At 45.5% G+C, this 12,578-nt stretch overlaps 1 protein-coding gene across 3 annotated transcripts in view; it reads left to right on the forward strand.

The window, feature by feature from the left end:
• The window catches only part of dock9b (dedicator of cytokinesis 9b), a 43,369-nt gene that overhangs the window by 3,048 nt on the left and 27,743 nt on the right, over positions 1-12,578 (forward strand). For all 3 annotated transcript variants that reach the window (XR_012954702.1, XM_076094549.1, XM_076094550.1), the window contains exon 2: positions 656-1,106. Coding sequence is in view for 2 of the 3 variants with exons in the window: in XM_076094549.1 (XP_075950664.1) it covers positions 993-1,106 (114 nt within the window). In the remaining variant the exon portion in view is untranslated. The remainder of the gene's footprint in view (positions 1-655; positions 1,107-12,578) is intronic.

A 12,578-nucleotide genomic window follows, 5' to 3' on the forward strand; every position in this document is an offset into this window, starting at 1 on the left:
GTTGAGCTTGCATTTTAAAATATGTGAAGCAATCTGAATGCAGGAAAAATGCTGCTTCAATATGTGCGCTATTATATCAGGTATTTTTCTGAGAGAGAGGCTACATAATTTCTAGTTATTTGTGAAAACATGCCAATAGTCCTATAATAAATACACATTATAAAAGTATAACAACAATATATACTAGTAGATATTGTTGTTGTACTTTTTCCTCATGGCTATCCCTTTATTTTAACGTTTGACCTCCTTAAAGTTACTATTTCCGATTGTTGCTGAATGCATCGATAGTTACTGAACTATTAGTGTTACTTTACTGCCTCTGTGTGGTCACATAACTTTACACAGAGTTTAAGGCCAAAAGCACCAGACTGTATAGTCAAAACACTAATTATTCCAGCAGGTGGCAACGTTAGCCCGTACCTACGGAGGAACAGTATGCGGGATTGTAGTTATATAACCTCAAAATAGTATTATGTGCAGCTCAAATTAGGGGAATTGCAATCTAATATTCCTAACTTTCTACCTATCAATTTATATATAACTGGCATATCTAGCAAGCTGAGAGTGTCCCTCAGACACAGTGTTGAAATAATGCTGTCATGTTATATAAAAGTATAAATGATGGATGAGTTAGTTTACAGCGCTGTCCCACTAGACGCTATTACACGGAGGAAGGGGGCGTGCCAGTTGGCGCGAGGGACCTCCGCTGACGGGACAGAGCGCAGCGAGCTTCGGATGTCGGCTGTTGACAAGGGCAGTCATCCTCTGGCCTCCTGGACTGCTGCTTCACCTGTACACGTGAGCGCGTAAATGTTAACATCAAGGGTACCGTAATGGCAGGATAAAACAGTGCGCCTTTACGCACGTCGAGACCGCCCGGAGCGAAGGGGACTCCGAACCTTCGAGTCGCCGCTTGGAACAGCAGCACCCCGACCGGTGGTCCCGCTCCTCTTCAGCGAACCTGGCCGTCTGATGAAAGGTGGGGCCGCGCCATGGCTTCTGCTCCACCCGAGGCGAGGAAGTTCACCCGGGGGCTCAACAAGCCGGGCACCGCCGCGGAGCTGAGGCAGAGCGTCTCCGAGGCTGTCAGGACGTCAGTGTTGATGGTAAGAGCGGGGAATGCACTCACATAAGACGGCAGCACGAAGCTGCTTGCACGGGGGTCTTTTTAACTTTAGTTATAAGTTGTATCACCTATTATATTCATCTGAGAATGGTGACATTTCTATAGCTATGCTGTCACTTGGTGCTAGGGTGTCTATTGTTACAACTTTCTCAAAGGGTAACTGAAACATACACCTCCGGCTCTAAAGGGACACACACACACACACACACACACACACACACACACACACACACACACACACACACCTGCACGTTTCTTTAGTTCATCCTGTCACCTGACCCCCCCCCCCCCCCCCCCCTAGGTGCACCTTGCAACCAGATAGGTCAGACAGGAACAGTAATGACTAAGGGAAAAATTGCCAAAGACAGTTTTTATTCGACTGTATGTCAGGATGCACTCAGATGAACATTAGTCTATTATGATGAGGATGATGATATTATTATTGTGTAGGCGTGACATCCTCTACGTTAAAATGTAGTGTCCTCATCCTCAGGGACTTACCCCGACTAAGCCAGTGACTGTGCTCTTGTTGCGTAACGGTGATCAATATGCGGAAATCCCATTATCCCTCACCAGCTTCCCACCCGCGAAAAAGTGATAAACCTTTTCTAACTTAAGGCCTACTTTTGATTCTCCTCCAGAGTTGGGGACCTACCCATGACGAGTGTCCCTTTAACTCATTTCGGCAGCGGTTCATGATGTTCTGGCTGAATTAGCGAAACATCTGCACTTAAAGTTATCACAAAATACCTTTTTTGAGCGGACGACCAGGCATGCACCTGGGTCCCATTACGTGCCTGCTATGGTGCCTCTCTGGACCTCTATTTTTGACTTTGTACTAATGGCGCAGCTGTTTTCCCCTGCCCATTTGACATGGATATATATATATATCTATATATAGATATATATATATATATCTATATATAGTATACTAGACATGAAAGAATGTCCACAACAGCTCAGATTTCACCCAGCAAGCAGCAGGTTGGCTGGTCTTGGACTGCAATGTGACTTTGATCTTATCTGGTTGTGTAAATGTAATCCTAAAGAATGGAGGAAGTATTTGAAAGGCAGGTCTTAAAGAGTCCCTTTAGTAACATACTCCTTTTTCCTGGTATAGTGGAGCACAATCCATTATTTAGTCTTCATTTTAATCGGTGTCGTAGTAGCCCTATTAATTCTGTTTTAGTCCACAGTGAGTGGAGTGGCATAATGGATGTCAGCTCAGATCCCTGGGCTGTATTAAATAATGGATGATGATGATGGTAGGTGTCCTGGCTATTTTTAAAACGTGCCCTCTTTCACCCGGCGTCGCGCCAAAGCACCGCAGGGCCCATTAATCATGAATACCTGCATGTGTGCTAAATCATCAGGGTTCAAGACCGAGGCTTGATCGGGCAAGTTGGATGCTCGCTTACACACACACACACACCCGGTTACTGCAGGCGTGGTCGCCTCGCTCAGCTACCTTAGTAAACAAAGCGGAGGCCAAGCAGTGGAGCCGTACAGACAGCCCCCGCTGTTTTAATAACCACTTCCAACTGCGGTAAATGCTTGCTCAGGGTTTTTTTACACCTCTTTCTGCCCTCTCGCTGCCTTGCAGAAGGAGTGTCTTTACTCATTTCTTCATGCACACACACGCATGCATACCATAGAAACACTCAAATTCTGTCTTTGTCTTTTTGTATTTCGGGTTGTTTGTCCACTCTCTTTTTGTCATAAACAGCTATGAGCAGCTCCACTTGTGAGTGAACTCCTCTTTAGAGGATTTGGTCTGATCAGCGCATTGTAAAAAAACCCTGGCGGAGATAATCCGCAGATTTGCAGATGCTTCAGCACTGCTGACCTACATCTGGGTCATGATACAGGACCTGGGTTCGTGGCCGCTGATGGCTGATTTGAGGGCTTTTCTGGCCATGCGGTTTCCACGTCTTCTTTATTTAGGCTACCTCGTACTCTGTCGTTTACACGCTTTTTCGCTGGCGTAAACACCCGCTGTCTTTTTGCTTCCATGGCCTGCCTGGCGTGTGTGTGTGTGTGTGTGTGTGAGCGTTCATTTCCCCCTTAAAACGGATAGAAAACAGCACAAATCAGCACCACTGTAATGCAAAATTCGTACTTCATGACATGGTTTTGACATGTTGCCACAGTCTCCACCACAATCAAGGCTGTGATCGTTCTTTAGAGCCTGCAGGCTCAGGAATGGAAACAAAATAAAAACGCCTGTACTTGTTTGAGCGCCACATCATTTTTATTCGACAGCTGCTGCGTGTTTTTGTTTCTGCAACAAGGCCCGAAGTGTTGATTCAAGAGAGAGTGGAAGGGAGATTTCAACTTATTGCAACATCTTCAGTGTTTGGAGTTTTCTTTTGCTTGTGGTTCATGGTAAGAATCTGCCTAAGCTTTAGCACACAGTGACATTACATTCACAAATTCCAACAGATCTCTGTGTAAAGAAACAATATTACAGATGGGGACTACATCAGTGTAGTGTCTGGTTTAAGAAGAGTGTGATCATGAGCACTTTAATAAGATACAAATTAAAAGAAAAAGTTTCGCTTCTGGTGAAACACAACTAACGCTGCTCCCAGCTGAAACACATTAAAATACATCGTAGGTTGTGGTGCTCCAGAAAGATCTTAAGAAACTAAAAAATATGGATTAACTCAAGGGGAAAACATTTTTGAAGTCTCTTGGGAAGTTTAATTGACATCTAAAGTCACATGTGTTGTATAATTTCCTGTTTTTATGAAATATATAGAAAGTATGCTTTTGCTAAAAAGGCATACCAGTGATCATTAGCATGCAGTACTGTAATGCACAATCACATCTGCTAATTTGCATATCTCACATCAGAGTTCACGAGTAATGTTGCTTGTTATGATCAATTTAGATGATGTCATTGTGCACCACGATATCTCGATGTGCGATTTCATCACGATAAATGACGATATTGTGTTATTATCGCCTAGCCCTGCCGTGATGACATCATCCTATCCTTATGACATCATCGGGGTTATTTTGACAAAGCCCTCCCAGAGCTGCAGAAGACTGTGTTAAATTGGTGGAGTGCCCCTTTAACCCCGTGTCACTTATTCGTAATGGTTATCGTGTCTTTAATATACACGATTAGCCACAGCAGTGCAGCCAGACTTGTCTGCAGAAATTGGGCAGTGACCATAAAAAAATAAAAATAAATCCTCTGACCCAGTTGACCCAGTTCTCTAAAAATAGCCATTTTATTTTAGTGTGGAAAACATTCACGTTCCTTTTGGCTGCACGAGAATCCCTCCATGTGAAAGGTAGGCTGAGATAGGTAGAAATAGAACCAGTGGCCTATCTAGAACATGATATTAAAGGTGACAGCAGTGTGCTGGTTTCTCTCATTACTGCTCAGTTAGAATATTGAGCACCTGTCCTAGTCGGCCAGATTACCTGCAGGCCATTCATGAGACTCTCAATACCCAAATCCCATGAGTCTAACCCAGATTCTACAGTTACATCCATTATTAGTAGCCTGGATTTTAAGTCCCTGATAAAACTATTGGCACATTTCCCAAAGATGAAGAGAATCGCAGTTACAACTACGTACCCTAAAAGTGCAATGGGGCCACTTTTCAATGGCCCTTGGAAAGCCATCCTTTAACAAACACATAACTCCAAATGGACGATGCGATGAGATGCACATTTCTCCTGTTTTTAATTTGTCCAGTACTTTGGTTTTAAGCCACAACACGTGCAAAATGAACGGCATTCCCATCAACCATCTGATATTTTAGTATTTTGTGCAAATTAGCATGCTAAACCGCTAATCATCGACATACGAGCATTCCAGTACAGCCCTCAAAGAGCTGCTAGCATGACTGTAAGTCATGTTCCGTCCGTGGTCATTGGTCAAAATAAAACTGGTGTTAATACTATGTAATCACATAGGACATGGATTCCCTCTAAATGCTTTCACATGACTGACTGCATGCAACACTAGGAGTGGATTAGGAGTCTCTTAAGCCTAGCTTTGCAAAACTAGCCCCAGATAGTTTTTCAATTAAAACCGCTGCAGTTAAACTTGGCTGCCGGTGTACCGTCTTGTTTGAGTCACCGCTGTGCTTGTGCATGCTCTCCGGCTCACATTGCAGTATGTTTTTGGGCAACGCTCTCACGATTGCGTGTGTTTCACAAAATCTATTTGAAAAGATGAGGTAAGGAGCAATCGTCTGCCTTATTTTCTTTCCCCCAGCGAGTCGTCAGGCCTCAGTGTTGTTGCAGTGTGAGGAGCAGCCTGTGGGAGGCGGCAGTGATGCACGTCTCCAGCAGGTGGTGTGCAGAAATGTTCACGCTGTAAGCATTCAAACATGTGAAGACAAAGACTCTTTATTATTCTGTCAGCATTTAGCCATGACATGGGACTGGGAAATAAGGGTTTAGTCTTTCACCCTTTGAGTCTGTACATGAGGTTTGATTGATTTGGTGTGTTGCCACTGTGTGAAAAAGGTTATTGGGTGCATTGTGGGGTGCAGTTTGGATTTCATTAGATTAATGCACCCCCTGAGGGATAGCCCGTAATGTAATGACATTGTTCAAAGGATGCTGTTGAGGCTTTTTGAATGAGCCTGAAAACTCTGCATTGACAGAAACTAGCTTACAGCTTTGAAGGGGCGCGACACCACAGATCAGTTTCCATTCACTTACTCTGCACATCATATTAGAAGAGCTGTATGGAAACTGCAAAATTCAGTTGTGTATTCATCAGCGTGCTCGTATGGATAGCATGCTAGCTGACATGAAAGAATGATTCAAAATCCCCCAATTTGAAACTTTGCTAAGCCCCGCCCCCGCTGATACGCCATCAAACCGTCAGAGCTACAAGGGAGCCCACACTGTCACTAACTGCACTCCCTGAATAAATGCTACCGACAGTAGCTTCTGTAGCATAGAAGTGCTATGTGCTAATGTAACCGCTTTGTGTAGCAGAGTTAGCTTCAAACTGGTAGAAGGAAATGCACCTATTTCACATTTCCTTTTTTTTGCGACATTTTTGTTTGCTTAAAATTTGCTCGACAATTAGATGGAAACACTGCACTTCCATCTACTGCTGTTTTTTTTTTTTTACTACAACTTTACCTCTTTCCGTGTGTCATCAGTTCCAAATTTCAGCATTGAGTACATTTTCTTTACAGCTACCATAACCGTTTCCTGTTGTTCCAAATACCGCTTCTACTTTGTGCTATCTCTTGCTTTTTTTGTATGATTTTCCTCCTTACACATTTTGCTGCATCATCCACTTATAAAGTAGGTGAGTGTGTCACCCGCTTGATGAACTATTTACACCAGCCACTGGAGAGAAGCTGAAGAAAATTCCCAGAGATTTAAATTAGCCTTGCATAAACAAGGCTGTATCCCTCATCTCACACCCTTGCTTCTGTGGAGAGGATGCGAGGATGTTAATGAGACCATGAGGAGTTGCAGAGGGTTGCCGGGTTTGTCCTGCTCGTCCTATGACGCACCGGGCTTGATTTATCAGTCCGACCAGGAGTCTGTGGGCCTGGCAACGAGGGTCAAGAGAAGTTAAATCATTCATTTTTTATGTCAGAGCGCATGTAGGTGACATCAGAAGGATGACTGCATCGCCGCTGTAAGAAAGAAGGAAGGAGGGGAAAGGGGCAGAGAGAAGGAGTCTGCAGCAGCCAGTTTGTGTCTGAGTGCGTTGGTAACGCGCTGCTTTTACTGTTGACAAAGCATGCGGAGTCAGAGAGTGACTAAGCTGTGAGAGCGAGCGAGGGAGGAGGAGGAGGAGGGGGGGGGAGCCCGCTGGGAGGGGAGGAGAAGAAGAAGTGAAAGTGACAGGCGTGATTGCATGATGGAGAGAGATGGCAAGGTTGAGCGAAGAGGGAGGGAAAGCGATCCAGCGAAGAAGAAGAAGAGGAGTCTGTGAGCGAGCAAAACGAGAGCATCCTCGTCCCCCCCGGCGGAAGGAAGGAACGCCCTGCTTCGGCTGAGCGAGCAGCTTCTCTCCTCCGCGCGCTCGTCCCTCCATCCCTGCTGAGCAGAACACCGGAGGATACGACTCAGGGCTGAGATTCGCTCTGGAGGGTAGCGGTTGCTCCTCGGGGAAACTGATACCTGAGTGACTGTCACGCACACCTGTAAGAGGACTTTCTCTACCCCCGTGGAAAGAGGTCAAGGTTGTGGAGATCAAGTTGCGGCATCCACCCGGGGCAAAGAGTGGAAAGAGTAGGCTCCAGCAGGGAGATCGTTATCCTGCATGGTGGTGGCGAGCGCTTGTTGGCACCATGGGATGCACCACCAGCGTGGTTCTGTTGGAGGGGCTGCGCTCCATCCTCGAGAGGAACTGCGGCTACATCAAGGGGGCGGTGGAGCTGCGGGCTCTGGAGGAAGACGAGGAAACGCTGAGCCTGAGGGGATCTCAACACTGGATTCCCACCACTGCTCTGGTAAACCCACTTTGACGTATTACCTCTTCGCTGGCGCGCACCGAGGGTCATTTCCAGGAATGTTCCACTGTTTTGCAATCAGGTTCTAATTGAATTAAAACTCCAGTATGTTTCTTTTTCCAGTTTCATTAACTGTTATCCAGAATGTGTACCACACAAAATTACAGGTCAAAATGAGTTTAAATCTGCAAGTAAGGATTCATCTCCTTGAGTCCATATGACTGAATTCTCCTCTAAATTAGAAATAGAGAAGAATTCCTTTTCTTTTTTTCCTGTATTTGATCTCTGACTCCACTAGCTAGAGCTAAAGTTTATTTTCGATACATATAACACATATAACATATCTTTCTTGAGGAAGAAAATGAATAATTTACAGATAGAGCGGAGGCTGGTCGGATTGAGCACCGATCAGCAGATTTTTGGCTAATAATCTTCCTAATAGACTCCCCCGAGGAGCTGGATTTAGAAGTGAAGTATTTCTTTCAGTGCCCCACGATCGCACACTTTGATCGCAGATCAAAAGCTGCGAGGAAATGTAACGTGTCTCAGGATTTGCCAGAGTTCGTCCGTACTGAGCAAGGAAAGTACAATAGGTCCGTAGCCATGTTGTCTTCCTCTTGGATTTATGCATTGCTACATTAAGCTACTCTCCTCAAGTTAGCTCCATTAGCTCGCAGCCTGCTCTGTGCTAAATCAAAGAGATTTAATGGACAATCGATGGCGAGGGGGTTAAATAGGCGTTCTAGTGCACACTGAGGCAAGGACGCTCACGATAAACCATTATCTCTTTTGGGTGCAGTGTTTCCTTTACAACCATTAAGCTGACGTTGGCCTCCCATAACCCGTCCCTTACAAACAAGAATTACATCTTTCGGTTGCAGCAGAATACATCATCCCGGGTCCAGAAAAGAAACCCAAGTTTTGGACCCATAATCTAGTAAAACTTTGATTAGTAAGCGTTCATTTAAAGCAAACTAAGTTTGAAAAATGTAACTTTTCTTTCCACAAAATGTGTCCGTTTGAGTATACAGAGAAAGATCTTAAGTATCAAGCACAACCTTTTATTATTAAAGAGGACAATACTACTCTGTTGTATTTTCTGAAACTAAGCAACCAATCTACTTCCTGCCCAGTGTGCGTGAACAGTCATGTGATATTCGTTTTTAGAAGTGCTAGTGTGGACGGATTCATTTCTAGAACGGTGCACGATCGCCCGTGTGGACGGAGATCGCTTTAAAAGGAAAACTTTGAGTTCTCCAAGCCAGTAGAGGCCAAACCCTCCCTTTGCAACGCTGCAGCACAGCTAAGCTACGATAGCTTCCTCTATGTTGGACTCTCCGTCTCTCCAATCCCTCAGAGGTCACCCTTGCTCTTACAGGAAGATAAATGTCAGTGTAGTTAGAGCACAAGTGTTGAAGCCAACGGCTCCAGATCGCCAGTCACCGATACCATTTTAATTTCCTGTACAGTACACTCGAATGCACAAAATACAATTTTGGAAGTCCTGCTACATTCCGACATTCTGGTCCAGTGCAGGTGATGGATCAATTCCTCTGTAAACCAGACAGGAGCATGAATGGATCTACATTCTGTTCCTATATGGACTAATCCCAGGGACTTTCTGCTCTCTTCAGGCTCACGTTGCTGCACAGTCTCGAGCCGATCGCTCAGCACCTCTGAGAGCTCTGACATCATGGAGGAACTCCCCTCTCACATTTAACTTGTCCCACATGTTTTCCCCCTGAACTACCTGGAGGCACAGTAATGTAATGTTGACCACAAGACAGCTTTGATTAAAGGAAATTCTGCTTTTTTTAGTGTGATGGACACTCACGGCTTGTGACAGAGTTTTCGGTCAGGGCGATAACTAGCATGTGTGTGTCATGGGTCAGTCTGATGGGGGAGTTTCGCTTCTTCTCGGGCAACGCCCTCACACTTTCTCTCCCCAGAGTGCCTGCAGCGATGGTCGGCCCCCAAACATTACGTCATTCCCCTTATGCAATTCTCCACAGACTTGTGTGTGACGCTCCATGTGTGTGTGTGTGTGTGCCTCTTGGGAAGGGTGTGGAAGGCTCACATGTGCTAATGAGTTCAAGCTGTGCATAAATCCTTTTCCTTCACTCTCTCTCTCTGTGACCATTCTTTCGTTTTTTTTTTTTTTTACGACAAGCTCTTACGCAGATGGCCTTGTAAACTAATTTGCACTCCCATCATGCACGCTGCTCGGACACGAACTCTCGTGGTGTCTCTGGCAGAGTACCAGCGATGGCTCCAGGAAGCGTGATGGCGTGAGGTAGCGCTCTGGAGATGCGGGTGAATGAAGTGGGGTGACCTCAGTGGCAGGCAGGGTCTCTGACAAGAGGCTGATTATCACGCTGAGCTGGCGACGCCATCGCTGAGGCCGCCGCAGTCCAGTCAGCAGTCCTTCACAGGCCGAGGCCAGAGGAGAGTCAAGTCAGAGAGCTGCATTAGATTTGCTCTGAGATTTACCGCCATTTTTTTTCTGATATTTACCACAGAGTATTTTTTTGCAACTAGTGAACGTAAGTGACCATATTTGGAGTGCGGAGGAGTGACGTAGAGACGGCGTATACGTCTCTGGTAGATTACTGTGTAGCCCCGCCCTGAAGCATCCCCTGCTTTATGGTCTGTTTTACTCTAAATGGACCATCCTTTACTAAATGACCATCATGCTGTATTGAAGAAGACTTGAAACTAGCGAGTCGCCCCCTGGTGGCCATTCGAGAGAATGCAGGTTCAAGGCACTTCCGCTTTGGCTTCACTTTTCGGAACAGGAGGATGCCGCCTGGTTATTTGTTGCTATCGCCGTGGCAGTGGCAGCCCCACACACTTGTATTAGTCGCTCCACTCCTGACGGTTATTCTTGTGGCTCACGAAGCCACAGGAATCAGTCTCCCCTCTCTCGGCGGAGTTGAACAACCTTATTTCACAGCCTCCGTGCGATTTCCTGCGTTTTTTAAAGGCAAGTTATTTGCTCTCAATGGTACATTTCAGCAAGTCCCTTTGAAGAGAGTGCAGTTAAAACGAGCTATGCAAATCATGCACAGTGCCTCACACATCAGAGAACCCCGCTGTACGAAAAGTGAAACTCTCACACACACACACACACACATCCTTACCCGCCTTTGTGCTACATTTTGTCTGGGGTGATGGCACCGAAACTGCAGCAGAGGCCTTTGAAGTCATCCTGACCCGTGGCGTGTCATCCCCTCTCTCTGACCCCCCCCACACACACACACACACACACACACACACACACACACACACACACACACACACCCTTCCCTCTCTATCTTTCAAGAGCTCCCTGACTTCTCTTCCCATGGAGATAATTGGTGGGTGAGTTATTAATCATGCTTGCTATGTCAGAAAGATTCAGTGGCTTGTAAACATCGACCGTGGTTTGGGAGTTGTGTTTAACGCAGAGAGAGAGAGAGAGAGAGAGAGAGAGAAAAAGGATTTGCATAAATTGAACCACATTAACTCCTCATTGACAACTTTAAATGTCATCGTTGCGAAGCACACTCTCTGCGATAGAGAACAGCTGAGCCGAGGCGCCTCGGTTTGCTTGAAGATTAAAGGGGAGGACGCTGACTGGACGGAGGAACAAAGGGCAGCTCTAACTGTTCCTGAAGCAGCAGGAGAGTGTGTGTGTGTGTGTGTGTGTGTGTGTGTGTGTGTGTGTGTGTGTGTGTGTGTGTGTGTGTGTGTGTGTGTGTGTGTGTGTGTGTGTGTGTGTGTGTGTGTGTGTGTGTGTGTGTGTGTGTGTGTGTTGAGTCTGAGTGCCGGATAAGAGTGTTTTTACTGACCCTGCTGTGAGTGCCCGCTGCAGCGGATACGGCGTAGCACCAGTTCAAAGCGGAGCAAAATATCAATGAGGAGCAGAACTTTATCAACACAGATTGGGTGTCTGCACGCTGTTACTGTGGCTCGTTATTTATAGTCTCTTCAGCAGTGAAGCAGCTTTTCAATCCAATATAGGATCCATCTGACAATCAGAAGTGATGTTAGAGAAGGACCTAGACCATCTTTTATGTCCTGTCACGTCATCAGATCATGGAGGAATTCTCTGGCAAGCTACCAGTAGAACACTATGCTACACACTGAAAAGTAGACTTTCTGGTGAAAGAAATACGGTGACACAGTTTCAAAACGTATCTTCGGCATTTCTGTACTTCAAATTTCTTGTCATTTAAATGACAATTCAGTCCATTTTTAGCTATGTTACATTGTGTTTTACTAAGTTAGGAATGCAATGTTTAAGTGAGGCCAGATGTTGCCCTGCACATAAAAGAATGATCCCAGTCGCTTCCACAAGGTAGCCCCGCCCCAAAGCATCCCCTGCTATATGGTCTGTTTGACTCTAAATGGACCATAATGTACAAAATGAACATCATGCTGTATTGAAGAAGACTTGAAACTAGAGACTGAGACCATAAACTCATGTTTACAATGTTTACTGAGGTAATAAATCAAGAGAGAAGTAGAGTCGTTTTCTCATAGACTCCTATAAAATCAGAGGAGTCGCCCCCTGATGGACACTAGAGAGAATGCAGCTTTAACGCACTTCCGGATTGGCTTCACTTTTCAGAACCTGAGGTTGCTGCCTGGTAGCTCCTACATTGTCCAATGCTGCAGGAGTGCTAAGCTGAATCAGTGTGGTGCTCTCTTAAAGGCACAGGCCATTGACATCCGTATACTGAGTGATGGTATTTTGGGTTCCCTATTTGATTATTTTTCTTACTTTTCTTCTCTTGCACTGATCTTTTCCAATACATATTTTATTGGTACCCTGAATTGTACAAAATTCACACCCACACACACACACACACACACACACACACACAGGTGGAGCAGGCGCATGACAACATGATCTCTGGGCCTCTTCGAAGTTTTTTAATGGGGGAGTGGTCCATTTCTCCCTCCCCTCCTCCCCCTCACACACTGTACATACAAACACACGCTCACAGCTGCACAGC

Source organism: Anarhichas minor, unplaced genomic scaffold (genome assembly GCF_050575085.1).
Source record: "Anarhichas minor isolate MPS153535 unplaced genomic scaffold, ASM5057508v1 ptg000018l, whole genome shotgun sequence".
NCBI classification, from domain to species: domain Eukaryota; kingdom Metazoa; phylum Chordata; class Actinopteri; order Perciformes; family Anarhichadidae; genus Anarhichas; species Anarhichas minor.